Source organism: Sparus aurata, chromosome 13 (genome assembly GCF_900880675.1).
Source record: "Sparus aurata chromosome 13, fSpaAur1.1, whole genome shotgun sequence".
Taxonomy (NCBI): domain Eukaryota; kingdom Metazoa; phylum Chordata; class Actinopteri; order Spariformes; family Sparidae; genus Sparus; species Sparus aurata.
In genome coordinates, this window is record NC_044199.1 from 8,786,628 (window position 1) to 8,807,026 (window position 20,399).

The window sequence follows — 20,399 nt, forward strand, 5'->3', positions numbered from 1 at the left end:
TGCAACCATCCTTTGCTGTTTGTATAATCCTGGATAATAAAAAACAAAAATCTTCTTTCAGAGAACAAATTGGAGAACACAGAGACTAAACATTTTACAGGAAGTGAACATTATTCAAAACAAAAATGAAATGAAATCCATGTTTTCATATACTGAAATGTTTATTACAACTCCATTGTGATCCCCAGGTTATTGCCATATACTAGCTTCAGTTTTCTTATGACATACCGGATTGTCCTCTTGAGCTCATGGTGAACAAGCGTCATGATCTACTGGAGATAAGGAAGGCCTGTCTTAATGGAAAAATTAGTATAGCATAGTTAAAGCTGTAAGGGTGGAAGGCACATGAGGGCAAAAAGCAAAAACAGGAAGTAAGCAACTCTAAACTGAGATGAGGTGACAAAAGACTTATGAGTAATCTTATATTGCAGTGATTTTTTTAAATTTATTTATTTTTATTTCGATTGAACTTTATCATGGTGTGCGTTGACTGATCACGTAGGTCAATGCAGGACAGGTATGTGAGAGGATGACCTCAGCGGTGCAGCTCAGAGCAGACAGGCAGTTGCGTAGGTTGAGTCCACTGTACATTTTTCAGGTAATTTGTCCCATATGAAGCACCGTAGCCCTCCAAGAGGCGAAACCACTTGAGGAGTGTTTCGTGCAGCCAATCGTCAGTACCAACCCCGCAAGACTACAACAAGGCTGGGAGTGGGAGGGAGGACTTGGGAAGCAAAACATGGCGAAATAACAAGTTTGGCTGTCAGCTGCAGTTTGAAATTGCACCTTATCTGTCGGGTTGGAACTACAACTACAAGTTCATACAAATCTGGACGCTGGGGAACGAAAACAACGTTTATCTTTAAATAGTCGAGGGCCACAGTTTACAAGTATTACGGTGGCTGGAGAGAACATAGTCCCTGCCTGTCTGCCTGTGTTTTCCCCGGAAGGTTGGCGGTGCTAGGCGCGACTGTCAACAGAAAATGGATGAAGACGGAAAGTTTATTCTTGAAAAGACAATTTAGTCCGCTAGCTTAGCTGCGTTAGCTAGCCAGTTACCGTTGGACCGATCACGCGCACCTGACTCGGAATTCGGATTACAGCGCTCTCGAGCCAAAAATTTAGGAATATTTAAGTCGTGTTAACAAGTTTGACAACTGAGGTCACGAAGAAATATATTTCAAACGAGGACATAATTTTCATTTTCCTCACTTACCCCACAGTAATATTCAGGTAGGACTTAATTAGAGGCGAGTAATGAGAGCCTGACGGTTGGTTCTGGTGCGGTGCGGACGGACCCGGACGCCATCACATCAGACATTGCGTTCTCCTCAAAAACAACCGCTGCGTTTGCTGTGCTGTAAATGATATTTTACACCACATCAGTCCAACAAGGATTTTTTCCGGTGGCACACCAGACGTATGTGGTAGTTTTTTTTTTTCCCGCGACACGCATCTTTTTTATCAACATAAGATTAGCTGGGATGGTGTTCAGCAGCAGAGCCGCGGCGTCTTGTCAAAATGAACGCAGCAAGGTGTTCAACAACAGTGGAGGTGCAGCGCATTGAAAACCTGCCAGCTGTTAGAACAGCACCGATGACCGGCTAACGGTGACGTTAACTGTCTGCTGAAATCTTTTGTTTTTAAGTTGAATGTGTTATGCTCACGTATTGCTGCCGGCATTTCTGTAAAACAACTGCGGATAACATAGCTCTCGGCCGGAGTTGACGTGAGCTAGTCAGCTGGGTGCGTCTGTGGCAGCTCTATCTGCGATGTGTTTGCTAATCTAAGTGCTACCGTGTTGTTCCGCAACAGTTTCATCATACAGGACTGCCCGCTTGCTATATTTTTACTCTATAGATAAGCCCGCACAGGCTCGTTTTAGCAGCCACTCAGCCCAAGTACTTCTTATCAAATCACGGGCTAACTTGTTAGCTAACGTACCAAGTTTCGCCAGCTATGTCTGAAAACGCCCCCACACGAAGCCTGGATGACATAGACCTCGCAGCTCTCAGGGTGAGTATTGTTATTACAAGATAAGTGTGCTGCACTCTATTCATGTAAAATGATGGCAGACAAACGCAGTAGATGTTATGTCATATGAACCGGAGTGTTAGTTTGTCTCTGATACAAGCACGACCACATTACACCCACGCAACAAAGTTGAGGTGGGATAAACATCCCTTGGCCTGGCCTTAGCACACATTCCCATCAAAGAAATTGTCTCATTTCTCCATCTAACAAAGAGCCAAATTGTCCAGTATTGCCAACTTTTCGTGATTCGTGTGTTAATATCACAATAAATGAATGAAATCATGGCTGCTCCTGTATGCAGGGCTATAGGCTAACACTTTGTGATTGCCATGTCGTTATTTTTTATTATGTACACAAACATGCTAAACATTTTTTTGTTTCAATCGGCTGTGTTTTTTTCTATTTTTTAGAGATAGCAATGCACAAACACGGTCTCCTTTGTTTAAATGGTTGTTGTTTTGGAAGTGCTTTTTCATATGGGGACCTGACAGATCCCAACTTGAATGAGAAATCCTGTAAATATCCCTTTGGAAAACTGGATCTGGTCTTTCAGGTTTAGTTGAGTTTGGTTTGGATTACTGTCAGCATTCTCATGCTGCATGATGCTGTATGTAACAAATCAAACTTTGTCAAGGTTAGAACAAAAAGGTCCTGGACTTTGTCCCCTATGATTTCAGTGGTCAACCTTGAAAGCCTGAGTCTAAAGAAATCTACCTGGCTCTTTTGACCACCTTCCTCTAACATTAGAACAGCTTTGCCTGACAGGAAATGAAGTCAGATGGAAAAAAACAAACATGCTCATACTATTCCCATTTGCTGTAAAAGGGTAGAGTTTCTGAATCAAGGCCACAGATCTTTTACTCCCTTTTGATGTATCTCTACATTTCAAAGGCAGGTGTCAAAAAAAAAATTTTTTTTTGCAGCAGTCAGTTCCCTTAAGACAGACCCATATTAGCATTATAAAGACATGTTTTATGCATTCAGTCACTGTTTTTTTTTTTTTGCATGGATTACAGCCCTGTCCCTTTTTTCTTATCTACAGCTTTTTAACATAACCATAGTATTCACTTTTATATTAGAGGGCCTTTATAAATCTCTTGTCTAGATTTAAAGAGACCAAAATATTTCTGAAAATATGCATCTGGCACCATTAAAACTCTAATGTAAGAACTAAGAATACGAGTTCATAACTGTGACAACATCACTAACATAAGGAAATCTCAGGTAGAAATTGTGCTGTTGAAATTAAAAACATATTTGAAAATACAAGCTATTCCAAGAAATATACCAGAGGAAAAGTGAAATTCCCTGTACCCTTCGAAAATATCACGAAACCTGGCAGCACTTTGGTGTAGCCTTAACAGATTTGTGAGGCTTAACAGGAGATCAGGGGTAGTTTATCCAAATCCTAGTTTGTTGGGTCGGTGTTGCCTCTTTCCTTGACTCAGAGGAGAGCTCACCTGAGAATCCCTCAATTTTTAAAATCCGAGTTCTTTATAATAAATCTGTATAAAGTGGCAAGTTGTGAATATAGCCCACATTGTATGAGTGTGTTTATCTTCAATGGAAGAACATTCACTTGATTGAATTTTGAAATTGGATTATCAGTCTGGAATCTCACTGTAACACTGTTTTGTTGTGGATATTTTGGCGCAAGTGACTGCATTTTTTTAGTGACTGTTGTCAAATGGCATTGCAGTTTATGTACTGCTGTATTGTACATTGTCTTGGAATTATGTTTGAATATAATTTCTATTGGTTAACAATATGCCCATAGGGTAGGCAATGGTACAGGGTTAGATACTCTATAGTGTCATTGGCGGCTTGGCTGAACAGTCCACTGAACACAATTGAATGTGTATGTGTTTGAGAAACAAGTTAGAGATCTTGTCCTCATCGCTACACTGGCAAATCCTGATTTGTTGAGACTGTTGAGTTAAAGAAATCCTTTTACCTCCTCTTAATATTGAGGTGGCAAAAGAGTCCATGCCAGAATATGCATGGCCAGCAACTGCTAGAGATAAGTGTGAAACTGTCTTTGTGATGTGGGTGAACTGACCATTTAAAGGTGCTCTATGGAGTTTTCTTGTAAAAAAAACAAACTTATGTTTATTTTAAGTGTTACTCAAAAAAATGCATCGTACTCTATTGAGCACTAATAAATGTGTCTAATTAATTTCCCTCACATTTGCAATGGTAATTTTATAAATTTAAATCCTGTGTTTACGTCCATGAGCGGGCAGCCTTCTTCTTCTCCATCTTTGTTGGTGCAAATCTTGGCTGTTACTGCCACCTGTTGATCAGTGGAATAGTGTGAAACCATTTGCAGGACTGTGCACCATATCACCTACGTGTGCATGTATGCATGTGCGTCTTTGTGCGCGCACCTGAGATAAACAAAATGGAGACCCACCAGAGTAAAACAATTCCATAGCACTAAAAGAGTACAAAAACTCCTCAGGGAACCTTTAAATGGCTCAATCACAGCATTTCTCAAGTTTGCTAAAGAGTGCAGAAGGACTCCAGCATTACATAACGCCAGTCAACAGAAGACAGGCAGCAACAAATAATTTGTGCAGACACTTTGTTCTTATGCCAGTAGAATTGGATAAAACCAAACCACCTACACGATTGTAGTGATTACAGATGGCCTAATAAGCCCTCTAGGACTAAAACACAAGTGAAAAGGTCATAGTCCAATAAAAATGTCTGCTGAATTTCACAGTGTTGTTGTAAATTTGCAACAAAAGGAAAGTTACTTCTGCGATTATTTTAGTTTAAAATAGAAACTTTGAGAGTGTGATGAATTTTGAATGCTCCTCAGTGGTCACTAGCCCTCTGGAAATAAACCTCATGAGAAATTGAGTCTTGTGATTTTGTTTTATTGCAGTGAAACAGCCTATCCTTGCTGGTGCACTATGGTGTAATATTAAGAGAAGCTCTGACTAGAATTTACAGCTTCACTGTAAATACAAGTAAAACATTGGATATTAAATACCTACAACTACCTTTCTAACACGTTAGCTTTATTTCACATTGACGAACTGTGAATGTTATCATGTAGGCCCAAACTGTTTGGATGGGTGAAATGTAGGCCATTTGCTGACACAAGGCCCATAAAGGAAGCATAATTCAACTACGGCAGTCTTGATAAATTTAAAAATGTAAAATGTATGTGAGGTTGCTGGAAAACTGACATACTGTTGGGGTTAGTTTGTTGAATTCGACTTTTGACCTCTTCTCCAACATAAGCCCACGTTTTATTGTTATATTAGTAAAATACTTGTTATGGAGGCATAAAAGAAAGGTCCACAGAAAATTATTCTCTGATGATATACAGGGAATGCTTTGTTTGAGTTTTGATTTAGACGATTGTTGCAGCTGTGTAACCACAGATAGGGTAGGCTTTTTTTAAAAGACTTCCTCTGTTAGCTAAGTTGACACCCCTGCAGGAAATGTGTGGTCAGCGTCCCCGTGGACTATTGCCAGTGTCTTTTAGAGTTCATACCTCGTTGAACTGACAGGCATGCTGGACATTTTTTGAATGTTCATAGCATTATTCCCCAATGTTCTCTAATATATTGAGTTAACACATTAACACAGCAGCATGATATCCACAAGAAGTGTCAGAGCTGCCACTTTGATAATTTAGGCAGGCTGCCTGTGGATTTGTCCTCCAGCCGTTTTACTGATTCTTTGCGTTTTTTGCAATCATCGCTGATGATTGGTTTGACTGCTGATGCTGTGTTTCTCCTGTAACATAACTGTACCCTTCCCCTTCTCTCACTTCATTCCTCTCATCCCACTCTCAGCGCTGGACGTGGGTGAAGCTCCCGCCCCTGCCTCGCCACCCACACTATCATTACATTATTCTCTTCATACCATCATTCTCCTGCCTCCTACTTGACGTCACGGTCCCCCCTCTTTTGTGTCCTTCTACATAACATGCTTCAATATGTTGCCAGTGTGTTTATTTCATCATATGAGCAAAAGTGTGGCCATTTCCCACTTTTACTGCCGGACTTAACACAAATATATAAGTGCTTTTTTCCTATACGTTTTCCTTGGCTCAAAGGAATGTTTCCCCTCCTTGTTGAAAGCAGAAAACCCATCATTGGAAACAGATGAAAGCAGGATAGGTCATGCTGTACATTCTAAACCTAAAGCTGCAGTCTCACCACCCACACATCTTCGTAAAGCCATATTGAAATTGCATGAAAGTGAACTGCTTGTCATTTTCCCCTGTCTCTTGGGGGAGGGGGTTGCATAATTATGTCAAAGCAACCTGCTCATTATTAAAGTAATATGTGTTCAGTGCATTGAAATGTCAAATGAACAAATCTGGAAAAGGCCAGATGTTGTTTCAATGTTGTCAGAATTCATCATTGTATATCTGATGTACTATCAACGTTTAGTGTATCTGCTTGTCTGTTTCTTGTCTTGAGGGTGGGCGGTAAGTCTGTGAGTAGGTGGGCGGCTAGGAGGATTGAGTTCAGATGATTTGTATGGAAATTCAGAATAGTAGTATTGGATAAAAATTTGCTTAGGAACGGTTGCTATTTCTTGTTTTTATGTATGATTTATATTCTACTGAAGCTGATGTTTATCTTTTTGTATCTATGTAACAGTGTTCTTGAGGGAGTCTATAGATATTTAGGGCGGCTATCCTGTAATGATGTTAACATCTGTTGCACAGAATAATTCTAAATGCAACAGTTTGTCTTACTAAATACTGTATTAGATCAAAATAATATACAAATATTTTGAAAGAAAATGAAAGAAAAATTACTCAAACTATCTTGGCCTGTTTTTTTTTGTTTGTGTGTGTCCTCAACAGTTTTTTTCGATTCAGACTTTAATTTAGCCATAGTGCTGAATTAACATTACGGAAGCCAGATTGCAGCAACAGGTGCAGTCCAGTTGGATTTTAGTAGTCAGGGACCACTCTTAACTGAAGAAACATGAGTGTAACAACATGAAATACGACCTCCACTTAGGGTTGGCATTGAAGTGTAGATGTGTAGGATTCAAAAAAGAACAAAGCATCATCACCCACTTGAAAACAAAAATAAATATGGTGTGCTTTTGAGTGTAGTCTTTTTAATTTCACCCCCCAAATCTGCAAAAAAAAGACAAAATGAAATGCTGTTTTTGTATGCAGCGTTTTGTTTCATGTAAACGTTGAGCTGATGTGACATAGCAAGACGGAAATCATCAATGTCCTTGTGTATTTGACCCTCTTCTGTCTCCTCTCTCTCTATCTCTCTCTCTCCCTATCAAAGGATCCAGCAGGAATCTTTGAGCTGGTCGAGGTTGTCGGCAATGGGACATATGGACAGGTGTACAAGGTGAGACCTGATGTATGCGTCACATCTGGATGATGTAGGACTTTTATCAAACACATATTTTTTCACTTGGTGATGTGTTGCTGTAAAACTAAGCAGGCTGGAGTGTGGCTATAAAGCCCACTCTAGCGTCTGCTCTTTTGTTAAATGTTCTGTGCATTAATTTCTCAGATTACAACAGATTTATCTCCCTGCTATGTCAGTCATTTTTCAGGTGGCTGGGTCAGAAAGATGAGAGACTCCAGTTAAAGAAATTGTAATATATGAAGGGTGAAATGTGGTGATAAAACAATTAGCCACACTTAACAGGCAAAACTCAAAGAGTTTCAGAAATGGTCCCAGGTTAATTTTAAACTGCTGACCACTGTAACCATGATCCAAATTGTTGTTGAATCAGGGCCGTCACGTGAAGACAGGCCAGCTGGCGGCCATCAAGGTGATGGATGTTACAGAGGAGGAAGAAGAGGAGATCAAAGCAGAAATCAACATGCTAAAAAAATACAGCCACCACCGCAACATTGCCACATACTACGGTGCCTTTGTCAAGAAGAGTCCACCAGGACATGATGACCAACTTTGGGTCTGTCTACTCTTATGCCTGGTTTGATCATGTTAAACCAATACGCCTGATTGATTGTGCTCACTAAGTTTGCGTTTGTCTGCATATAGCTGGTGATGGAGTTCTGTGGGGCGGGATCAGTGACCGACCTTGTGAAGAACACTAAGGGCAGCTCTCTAAAGGAGGACTGGATTGCTTACATCTGCAGAGAGATCCTAAGGGTGAGAAATCTTCACTCAAACGGAATCTGATGAAAAGATTGCCTTTTACTGACCAATTTTTTGTCTCGCAGGGCCTTTCTCACCTCCACGCCCATAAAGTTATCCACAGAGACATCAAGGGCCAGAACGTGCTACTAACAGAGAATGCAGAGGTCAAACTTGGTATGTTGAAGGTCTTGTGTTGTTTCGTTGCAAAATGCATGCTATCCCTCACTGTCTCACACCCTTTCCTTTTGTCTGATCCTTTGTCGACTCTCAGTTGATTTTGGGGTGAGTGCTCAGTTGGACAGAACCGTTGGGCGTAGGAACACCTTCATCGGCACACCGTACTGGATGGCACCTGAGGTTATTGCCTGTGATGAGAACCCTGACTCTACCTATGACTACAGGGTAACAGCAGCACTGTGTTTGTGTGTGAGAGCACTATGCTGTGAGACCATATGAAAGACAGACTGACCTGGCTCCTTGTGTGTGTGTTACAGAGTGATATCTGGTCCTTGGGGATAACAGCGATTGAGATGGCTGAGGGAGCTCCTCGTAAGTGTGCCTGTTTTACTTGTTCTTGGTTATACCATACATTTTTTGTACTCAGCAACAGATCATGCCTCATCCTTTCAAAATTCATTCTGAAAGACCTCATGAATGAGTCCTGTCTTGCATATGCAGCCTTGTTGTCTGTGCCTTCAGATGGACAGCTGACTCACTGTAATCAAGGTAGTGTAGTCGTGAGCTGGCAGTTATCGTGTGGAGGCTGATTGCACAGATCTCTCTCTGGTCTGTCTGCCTTGGGATTTGGTGTCAAACCTGACTAAGAAACAGAAAATCTCACTTAAGAGTAGAGGCAAAATACATTACCTCAGCTGCGGTAAGGAAAATTCATTTAAACAGTGGTTCACCATCAGTGAGTTATCATGCTTGGTATACTGCTACATTTGACCAGCTGGCCGTTGTTATAAAAAGACTGTTATAACCCTCCCTGCAGCAAGATTCGACTTACACTCTTTACCTATTGGTTTACTAAGTATTGTATTTGAGTTAAAAGTAGTAGTAGAAAAACACTTGCAATATGGAGCTGACGTTTATGAGCTCTGCATTGCTACAAAATGTGTCACGCTGTCTGAATTTTACAGACGCCTGCAGCTAATTGTTGAATTGGGGACATGGTGATCTTTTTTTAACAGAAACTAAGATAAAGTCAGATTGATATTCCTCCTCCACTTAAATCTTTCAAAACCTTTGCTTTTTTATATTTTACAGTGTAGAATGATATATTTGCAAGGATTAAGACTTAAAGACTGTTTTTGCATTATTTTGTTGAAGGAGGAAAGTTAACTTCAGTGTCAGTTGAAGGCATCAGCCCACAGATATGATAAACTGGTTTGGAAGCCAATCATGTTCCAATATGCAAGTGTGATGCTGAAACTTGTTGCCCTCATGTAACATACACTGAGACACTTCTATGTAGTAGTTAAACTTAATAAAAAAATATATCTATTTGCCTAGATTATAGATTTCTCATTGAGTGAAAAGGGGTAAATGTATTTTTAAGAATTCTTAAGGGAATGGGAAAAAACATAACAGACACAAATCATTGTTCCAAGCAGTGAGTATTTTTATATTCCTCAGAGGGGACCTTTAAGCTTAAAGGTCAAGTGGAGTCTGGTTTTCTGAGTCAGAATAAATTTCTACTAGTGGCACAACATATTAATGTTCTTTTTTTGACCATGTTGATGCTGCTGTGAATGACATAAGGCATACAGGCCAACTGTCAAGCTGTCATTGATGTGTCATTATGAATTATGCAGTGTTAGTTACTCACGCTATCAGTCTCATTACTAAAGTATGTTTCTGCTAAGTTACAATGTTTGTTGTTTTTGGACGTGCTTTTCCCCCCATTGGTAATGTTGGTACCATTTGCCAATCGATAGATCAACTATCAACAGAAAACAATGGAAAACAGTTCCTGTTCAATAAAATAGGCAATGTCCAGAAACCACGTGTCAGATAACTGGCTGATTATTTGTCATTAACTACATAAAGTCCGTACATAGATGTTTTGACTTTTTTAAATTAGTTAATCAGTTTAATGCTTACAATCATTATTAGGTGCAAACTTAGTTGTTGCCTCTCTTGTGTTTATTAATTTTATCACCATGATGACAATGATAACAACCAGTAGATGTTTTTTATTGAGTGTATAGTTACAGCATTAGTCAGTTTTCAATAAACAACTGCAATTGAAATTTGCTGTCAAATCATTCCTGAGAATGTCTGTATTCCTCCTACATATGAAACTTCCTTTGTGTCCTCCATGATGGAATTGGGGAAGGTGTCAGTTTATCTATAGAAAAGAAAAAGACAGGACTGAACAAAATGTAAAAGTGATATCTGTCATAATTTAATTAAGATGTGTTATTGTACCAGTTCCAATAATGTATTAATTAGCCTTACAGTTATGCATCAACATTGCTTGCTTGTCAGCAGGTCACATGAAATCTCATCTTATCAGATATTATAGTATATTTCTGCTTGACTTTTGAAAAAAATGTTTGTATATCACACACAGCAGGTTTTATGTATTTTAAATTTGACGATGTGTTTTTGATTAATTTGTCCAGTTGTTTTGTATCAGTTTTCTCAAAATGGCATTATTTAACCAAAGGTGTTAGTGCAACACTGTTTTGAATATGTGACTTAAAAGTATGAGGACACATATTTCCTACCGAGCCACATATCATTTGCACAACAAGCTCAAAAAATAGACTTAAACATTTGTAACATGTGAATTATTAGCATTTTTCAAACACGTTTGAGCTTTCCGTTCATTTGCAGTTCCAGCACTTGCTGTCCAAATCTTGTCTGTTTATTCAGCTAAGGTCCATGAATCCTTTCCAAAAACAAAAACAAATAGCCGTCAGTACAGTAAGATAAAGCTTTTGGACTCTGTACAATTGAACTGCTAAAATCTAAACAAACTGAATAATTAACCGTTTAATGAAACATTAAATGAAACGGCAGTACAGTATATAACTCTGTGTACATTTTAAAATAGCCCTCTGTTTTAATGTGGCTTTTTTTAAAATGCTGAAATGAAATTTCCTCTTGTCTTTGGCTCTCTCAGTCACGTTGCATATGGCCTAAAGACTGCGTTATAAAAGCCTATTCACTGTCAAAGTGTAAAGCTAACCAGTCAGGTTTAGCTACCTACGCTGGGAACACAGTGACTCACAGGCCTTGCTCTTACATTCAATGCAACATAAGCCTGGGGCACCAGGAAATATTGGGTAACAGCATGTTTGATACAAAGAATATGTATAATGGTGGATAGTATTACAAACTGCCATGTGTGGGTATATATTGTATTCTGTCTAACATATAATTTATTTTGATGTTCCAGTTTTTTCTTCTTAGTGCTGTAGCTCTAAGCATGGGTAGGTGGATTTAATAATACCTAACAGCTCTCACTATCTCGTTATCTCTGTAGCCTTGTGTGACATGCATCCGATGAGAGCCCTCTTCCTGATTCCCAGGAATCCCCCTCCCAAACTTAAATCGAAAAAATGGTGAGTTATCAATCAACCTGCTGTCTCATTATGCCCAAAGTCTTATTTACATGTATAATAACATAGACATATAACGGGCTTCCTTCACATGATATTAAATGTGTTCATACATATCTGCTCTGCAAAATACACATCCAGTGGGAGTAATTTCTATTTCAAATACTTTGGTTTTCTGATGGCGTTCCCTAATTCTGCATTAATTCAGGCGATTACCATTAACTATCCATCGATGCCCATCAAGACCTTATTTTGATTCAGCCAATCAAATCTTGCATGCAACAGTATTGTCCACCTTCTGTCATAGTCGGAGCAGACGGTGGCATTAAGCCAGACCACAAACCTTCAACCATCAACGCACGTCTTGCTCTGCAGCTTAGCTTGTTGCAACATACAGATGAGCAAACATATAAGGTTCACAGCTAACACCACTTTGTACTCCTAGTACACTTCAATACAAAAACAGGCCCACGATATGTAGCTGCAACACAAGCTTGTTAATTTTGTCACTCATTTCCTACAGTGTAGCAAAGGCTCTCGACTGGCCGCCTGCCAGCCTCTGTCAATAAAACACAGTCTGCAACACGCCCCTCAAGGTGGCCGAGAGAAAAAGGAGCTTTTCCAGGGTCTTGTCAAAAACACCCAGTTTTGCTACCAAAAACACTGCTGGAGATGTATCAACTTTTTGTCAAAATTATCTGGTTTCATCGACACAAACACAACTCCATAAATATATCCAATGTTGTCACGCTTACAAATGTTGAAGCACAGCCTTGAACTGCAGTCAATTCTCACTTTCCCCTCCACCTCCCGATATGAAATTCAAGTCATATACATGTGATGTCAACGTGATATGGCGTGCTTTGTAATAATGCCAGTATCGTCCATTGGCCCACAACAAGTACAAATGTGACTTTTTCTTAAAATAAAAATATTCAGTTTTGACTACAAACAGATATGGCTAAATGTGATAAGTAAGACTTTAATTCAATGATGAATGTATAATTTTCACTGTCTGGTACTGTGAAGTTCATTACATACTGTAGTAGATAAGTTCTGATCCAGTGTTTATCCCTATCACATCAAATGGAAACATTTGCATGTGATGCATCAGACGAACATTTGAACAAAATGATTCTTTGTATTAAAATAAAACATTTTCTGCAATAATCAGTTAGCTAAATCTATCAAAAACATGCTGTATACAAAAGTGGAAAAAATCAGGTCATGGCTGGAGAGCACACTTACAAGCAGTGTAGTGACTTGGTTGCTCTGTTTACTTGATGTTTGAGAAAACGGGTTACTGCAGAGCAACAACAACCAGGCTATGTGGATATAAAAAAAAAAGATGCTTAATGAGAGCAGCGCTGAATGTAAAGAAAGCTACGTCAACAAGAACCAATGCAAAATGTGTGAGTGTGACGGGTTACTTTGGTTGTATTTGTCCATCGATTAGCAAAGACATCTGAGTCTGCTGTCCCTCACTTAGTATGAGAGGTCGTGTGCTTTGTTCCAGTATGGAGACACATATGATTGTGAGAAAGACAAGAAGCTGTTGACATTTTAAACTAATTTGTCATATTCTTTCTCCTACCCTGTGTTGTTGCTCCTATTACTCTCCCTGCTACTCGTTAATGGACCCACTTAGTAGAGTTTATGCTCCCACTGCATTCAGAATACATTGTTTCTTTCACAGTGATTTATGTAATTCTAATCCTAAAGAAATGAACAATTATTCAAATACATAAGTCTAAGTAAGAGATGGACACAATAACATGAACACAAAAGAACATTATTGAACTCATACAGGTGATATTCTTGCATGATTATTGTAATGCATTGAATTGTATTTGGTGGTGATGAGTTGCTCACATTCTAGTTTCAGAGAAATTAAGTGAGAAGAAAGTAGCAGATTGGAGTGAAGTACTTCAGATTGTTAATGTACTATTCACTCAGTTTACTTGAGTCTGCTGGCAGCTTCTAGCTCCCCTGTCAATCAAATAATTTCCATAAAGACATTACCAGATAAAAAGGGTCAGTGCAGAATGTTGTGATTTTATTTCTCAGTTCGACACAAGACTGTGAGCAAGAACTGGGAACCTTAATGACTTTAGTTCACACCTGTATTTCCTACAAATGTCACACACAACATTCCTCATGTAAGAGTGGCTAAAGACAGACGTTGTCCCACTTTAATCTCTCTGGTTGTTGTTGGATAAGGGTTCTGGGCAATCACAGCCCAGCTGCCAACTGTTCCATGCCTCCCAACCCTCCCACTATCCCTCACTAGTTTATCATCCTCTAAACTTCCCCTTCATCCCAGGTCCAAGAAATTCATTGACTTTATAGAGGGCTGTCTCGTGAAGACATATCCCAGCCGACCATCCACAGAGCAGCTGCTCAAGCACTCCTTCATCAGAGATCAGCCCACTGAGCGCCAGGTCCGAATCCAGCTCAAAGACCATATTGACCGTACACGCAAGAAAAGAGGAGAGAAAGGTAAGAAAAAATTTGATTGAAAGCCATCTTATATTTTCTTGTCATGGACAGTGATCAACTGGAGCATATTGTTGTTTTTTTTTTCGTATAGAAGAGACAGAGTATGAGTACAGCGGTAGTGATGAAGAGGATGAAAATCGCGGAGATGACAGAGAGTCAAGGTAATTACAATTTATTGTCTCTATCACAGAAGTATGAATCGTTGACATGAGTTCTCTTGTGCTAATCAATGTCCCAAAATCCTTTCCCTCATTAGTTCAATCCTCAATGTACCTGGTGAGTCCACCCTGAGGCGGGACTTCCAGCGTCTGCAGCAGGAGAACAAAGAGCGCTCGGAGGCTCACAAGAGGCAGCAGGCCCAACTGGCTGCTCAGCGTAGGGACCCCGAGGAACACAAGAGGCAACTGTTGCATGACCGACAGAAACGCATTGAAGAGCAGAAGGAACAGCGTCGTCGACTTGAAGAGGTATGAATCAGCCAGGGAATTCATATTATTTCTGTGTACTAATTATCAAGGTAGAGCTCATGCGCACTTCATAATAATATCAGCTACTACATTTACCCCACATTTCTCAAAGCTTATTGTCTTGGTTCGTGTTTTCGTTTCCTGTTGTTGGTTTCCATACACTTATTAAAAACAAGCGTATGTGATTTTGCCAGATAGATCAGTGGTGTTGTCGACCTTATTCCCATCGTTGACCTTGTTTTTGTAATTAACTATAATCCTGCACATTTTGCCAGAGGCTCATTATACTACTACATAATGCAACACGACAGTACATTTTTAGTTCAAAGCAAAGCTCTACCAAGCAACCAAAATCTCAGGTTCCTTGTCCGTAATGTGTCTGCTGTTGTCCTACCTTCAGCCACTATTTGCTCTTGCCCTTTAGATTGACCTTCATCAACTCTCTTGTCTTGTCAGTTTTGTACACAGCATTTATGATTCTATTGTGTGCTCTAGTAAACCTTTTAATATAAGATAATGTGAATGTTAAAACTATGACTGTAAATATTCAAGTAATAGTAATTGTAGCTTGTAGAAGTCACAATGTTTACGTAGCTTAGATTGTGAAATTTGGTAATAAATTAATAGTTAGTTGACAGCCCAAAGATGTAAACAGAGATTTTTTTAGGGAAAGACACCTTTATTTGAAAGTAGAAAGACAGGAAATGGGAGAAGAGGAGAATGTGACATGGACCAAAGGTCCTCTGGCCAGGATTCGAACTGGGTTCCACTGCATATGTGGCATGCGCTCTTAACCACCTGCGCACACGGTTTTACCTTTTAAGGAGTACAGAGATTAGTGAGTTGTATTAGATTCCTACTTTCTCCAAACTAAGACCACGTATCTTTTTGTTTTGAGGCTGTGAACCAGCACTGCAGACTAAATATAATAATTTGACGACAAAATGCATAACAACTATATGACATTATTATATTGTAGAATAAAGCATGCTAAGTAATGTTTTTAAGGTAGTCTGTACAATGTGTAACACCGTTTGCACCCCACTGTATAGATGAATACAAATTCCCACTGACTTTCATAAGTAAAATGCTTTCAAAGTACAATTATTGGTGAAACAGTTAACATGAAGTCATAATGTATACTTAAAATGATGCTGATATTTCACCACCCCTGAATATTAACATGTCATATTCTCTGCCCAGAAGGAAACTGAACTGTCTTTGAAGTTGTATCTAATATATAGCTGACAAGAAAGGTTTCATCATAGTGACAAATGGGGAGGAAAACAGCCCTGTTTAAAGCTCTGCTGTACTGATCCTTCAAAGGTGGTTCTCAACACTTGTGTATGGAGGAAGGATATTTTGCAGTAAACTTATAATGGTGCTAGAAACAGTTTACATCGTGGGAATTTAAAAGTTATTCACTAAAGCAACTTTTTGTGCGTAAGAATCTATTAAAAAAGACAGCATTCATATCAGCAAATATTGGGCAACATATACACCAATACTGATGTATATGTGATAAGGTTCGGGTTATGATAGTGATTTCCCTGCAGAATTACATGATTCTGATCATATTGCCACATGCATCAAACAAACAAACTTTACAACAATGTCACTCTCCAAATCTTACTTTATATTGATGCAGAAGTGAAGACAATGAAAATAGATAAAGATGTTGCATTTGTGCTGTGATTTAAATGTTAGGATTGAAGTAACACATCAAAACATGCTTTTAGACATTATTTAAGTAAAGGTTTTTCAATGTTGCTGAAGATTTTGAAAGACATACGGTACCTATATAACTCAGCTCATTGGTGCAGCTGTGAAGTGTTTGAGGAGTTGTAGGTAATTTGAGTGAAGCGTACGCTATTGCAAGTATTGTGCCGTATCGGTAAGGTATTATACTGCAGTGAGACTGAACTCCCCTAATATACCTCCACCTCCTCTTCGATCTTCTCTGGCTCCTGCTCATCTGCAAATTGCCAACAGCAGTTGAGTGAACTCAATAGAGCTGAGTGTTTTGTGTCACTACCAAGTGGGACGTTCTCATTTCACCACTAAGGAGAAACTGTTGTTTCCATGTCCCTTAAAACGGCATATAAAAACTGTTCCATGCCAAAAGCGAAAAACTGTGATCAGTTTGAGTTTTAATCAAAGCAGCACAGTCAGAAGATAATTAGTGTGTGTGTGTTTGTGTGTATATGTGTGTGTGTGTGTGTGTGTGTGTGTGCGCGCGCGCGCGTGCGTGTGACTCACAGCCCTGCAGCCCTGCTTCCTTCCTTTATTTTTTTTATTTATTTTTTTTACAGCTCTTACAGCACAGAAAACAAGGGAAGGTTTGCTTTTAAGCAGGCTATCCATTATAAATTCCCCAGTGCATTATAGCATCTGTGCTCATTTCTCTTTTTCCTGTCACCCTTCTCTCCCAGCAACAGAGAAAAGAACGAGAGATGGTGAGGCAGCAAGAAAAGGGTCCCCATCGGAGACTCGACGATATGAGACGGGAGGAAGATAGAAGGTTGGCTGAGAGGGAGCAGGTAACCAACCACAGGAGACGTGGGGCTACAATCAGCCTATCAGTGTGAAGTGTGGGTGTGTCCACTGGCAACACTGTGCAAGTTGCTCTGGTGGTGAAATTCCACGAGTAGGTTGCCATAGCAGCAAGGGTCTAAATTAGTGTATTTATTCAGAGATGAGTTTTTCTGTGGGTGAGCTCTCTGCGTCTCTAATGCTCTGTTTCCAGTCTCCCCTCAGTAACACAAGAGTCTGGCGTCAGAGCACCATTACCTGTAGTGCAAAATACTGATTTTATGTTAGTATATTAGCTTATTATAATCTCAATGTACAGCTACACATTAGAATTATTCTTAATGTAGTAATGTCTCACAAGTTCTATGTAGTGTTGGGCAGTTATGTTGTTTATAATGTTACTTTTATTTGTCTCTCTTGTACTTCTAAACAGGGATGATGTCTGTCTTGTCAGGAAATTTCAGTGTTCGAGTGCTGATTGTTATCAGGGCAACACATAGTTTCTGTTGTTTACTGGAATGACATTACATAACTGTACATAACAACCCTTATCATCTTCCCCTCCCCTGTATATTTTCATTTCCCTTTTTCCACCTTCATATCTGTCATTCCTGCCTTCTTACCTTTCCACAGGAGTTTATCAGACATAAGTTAGAAGAAGAGCAGCGGCAGTTAGAAATCCTCCAGCAGCAGCTACTTCAGGAGCAAGCACTGCTTATGGTAACGAGTCCTAACTACTCCTCTATCATTTCTTGCTTTAACTACAGAAACATCCATGTCCTATAGGTTATTATAACTCTTCTGTAAAGGAGAACACTGTGTGTACTCACAACAATATGCTTGTTCAAACCAAGGTATGATGCAACAAGATGAATACTTTTGCAGCACTTAATTGTATCGTTACAAAATAAAGCAGATTCAGGTTGTAGATGTGCAGCCTCTTGATGTAGATATGTTCTACATTTTGCAGAGTGTGGGTGCATATCCCACAATATTGCATATCTTGGAAAGGCATGCACTGACCTAGATTTATGGGGCAGTTTTGGGCTGACTTCAGAGGAATTTCCACACTCCAGTCATCTATGTTTGAGCTAGCTCCTGTGGAGCATGGAAGTTGCTATCATTAGAATTGAGCCATAGCATAAGTTGTTCACTTATCATTCCTAGAGGTTTGTAACAGATACACATAATCTCTGTGTATATGCATATCTGCATTAAGACCAGAGCACACTCACAAGGCAGTATCCCTGGAGTAGTTTATGGGGTTCAGTGCCATGCTAAATTTGGACATTTTCTGGTATTGCTGTCTGTGAGGCAATAAGTTCATTTCAAGACAATGAGGCTACTGTATGGCCATAATCTTTCAATAGAAACCTTGGAGTTCAACACAAAAAGGAGAATTTGGGCCTTCCTTTTGATTGATTAATTTTGACATGAAAAAAGTTAATAAAATCACTAGCCTGTGCTTTGCTGCTTCCCTTTGCTGCGTGTCACTCCCCCTCTCTCTCACCCTGTTTCCTGTCATATCTTCAGCTGTACTATCAATAAAGCCATAAAAGGCCAAAAAAATACTTAGAAAAAAAAAAAAAAAGAAATTGAATATATCCATGTTGTACAGCAGGGCAGTAAGCTTTTATCTCCTTTTCCACAGGAGCTTATTCAGTGTCCCTCTGAGAGATATACCTTACTGTAATCCGTCAATTGTATCCTCGGTCAAGTCTTAAGTCTCCTCCTACACAGGGAAGCACCTGGTTGAGGTATCCTTACCAGGTGCCAGACGGTGCTGTCTCACTGTGGAGGAACACCACTGTGGTTTCTCGAAAAAGATCCTTTTCTAAAAAAACAGAACAAACATATTTTTGTTGTTTTTAACCACAGTCATTTGCTTTTGCTCACCACCCAGACCATGTGTGCCATATGTGAGCATCAACATGAAGATTGACTTTGAAATCTAGTGCTTGCTTTCTGGCCCACAGTGATTTGCAATCTAAGCAGTGAAGAAGAAGAGCAAATGACAAGTATTGCACTTTCTGTAAACCCAATCTCTGCTGTTAGATAAAACAATGTGAAATGAATCTACATGTTAGGGACTCGTGGTTAAAGCCATTTTCAATTTTTTTAGATTTCTTGTCTCCTTACAAACGCAGTTTGCCTACGACTAACATGAAACAAGATTATATGTCAACTGACTCACTTTAACACTGTTTAATATACAGCACAATATGGTAGACGCGATCAATATTCCTTTATGTGGGTTGGTAATTGACCGCTGCACTAAAAATAGGAGTACACTAGAGATGATAAAATCTGCCCAAAACAGTTATTACTTCACTGGATGAAATCGGTGTTAGGTCAGCTAAATATGCAACCCTCTGCCTCCATTTTCACTGAATGCAGACTTGCTGTTTTGCAGATGTAATAGTTCATTTTTGACCAGCCTGACCTGCCTGTTGTCCAGTCTTCACAGCTGTGTCTTGCTTTTCTCAGGAATATAAGCGGAAGCAGTTGGAGGAACAACGTCAGTCAGAGCGGCTGCAGAGGCAGCTGCAGCAGGAGCATGCCTACCTGGTGTCTCTGCAGCAACAGCAGCAAGAAAAGAAGCCCCAGCTCTACCACTATAACAAAAACCTGGAGCCCAACAACAAACCGACTTGGGCCCGTGAGGTAACAATGCTGTCTACATTTAAAGCACACACCACAATGAAACTTCCACGCACCAGCCTTACAGAGCAATCCCTCCTTTACTGTCACCCTTATTTCAGGTGGAGGAGCGAAGTAAGCTCAACAGACAGGGCTCACCCAAGATCTGCACCACTGTCTCTGACACTGCCATCCAGTCACGCTCTGACTCAATCAGCCAATCAGGAGTGGTCCAGTCTGCTCAGACCCCACCGATGCAGAGGCCTGTTGAACCCCAAGGAGGGCAGGGCAAGGTGGGTGTTAACAAGTGTTTAAAAGTCTGTTTAGTTAAACCTCCTAAATATAGGAGAGAAGACACAACAGCTTGTGCGTTTCTACCCCTAATTTTTAAGCTGCTTTACCCTTTATTGTCTATGCTACCTTATTCACTCCTTCTTTTTCTTTTCTGTCCTCCTACTGTGTCTCCTTTCCCTCTCCTCCCATTTCAAATCGCTTATAACTGGGGGGAAAAAAAACCCAACAAACATCACCTTGGAATACAA

General features: G+C 39.7%; 1 protein-coding gene across 5 annotated transcripts in view; it reads left to right on the plus strand.

Annotated features, from left to right (window-relative positions):
• Positions 1 to 629: 629 nt before the first annotated feature.
• Positions 630 to 20,399, plus strand: part of mink1 (misshapen-like kinase 1) — a 36,254-nt gene continuing 16,484 nt past the window's right edge. For 4 of the 5 annotated variants that reach the window (XM_030437105.1, XM_030437106.1, XM_030437108.1 and 1 more), the window contains exons 1-15: positions 631 to 2,016; positions 7,317 to 7,382; positions 7,777 to 7,959; positions 8,049 to 8,159; positions 8,231 to 8,321; positions 8,419 to 8,549; positions 8,642 to 8,696; positions 11,644 to 11,722; positions 14,043 to 14,218; positions 14,310 to 14,379; positions 14,475 to 14,685; positions 17,118 to 17,225; positions 17,851 to 17,937; positions 19,705 to 19,881; positions 19,980 to 20,150. In XM_030437105.1, the coding sequence (XP_030292965.1) occupies positions 1,960 to 2,016; positions 7,317 to 7,382; positions 7,777 to 7,959; positions 8,049 to 8,159; positions 8,231 to 8,321; positions 8,419 to 8,549; positions 8,642 to 8,696; positions 11,644 to 11,722; positions 14,043 to 14,218; positions 14,310 to 14,379; positions 14,475 to 14,685; positions 17,118 to 17,225; positions 17,851 to 17,937; positions 19,705 to 19,881; positions 19,980 to 20,150 (1,773 nt within the window). In that variant the 5' untranslated portion in view covers positions 631 to 1,959. Of the gene's footprint in view, positions 2,017 to 7,316; positions 7,383 to 7,776; positions 7,960 to 8,048; positions 8,160 to 8,230; positions 8,322 to 8,418; positions 8,550 to 8,641; positions 8,697 to 11,643; positions 11,723 to 14,042; positions 14,219 to 14,309; positions 14,380 to 14,474; positions 14,686 to 17,117; positions 17,226 to 17,850; positions 17,938 to 19,704; positions 19,882 to 19,979; positions 20,151 to 20,399 lie in introns of all 5 variants that reach the window. The other variant, XM_030437107.1, reaches the window with a different exon arrangement.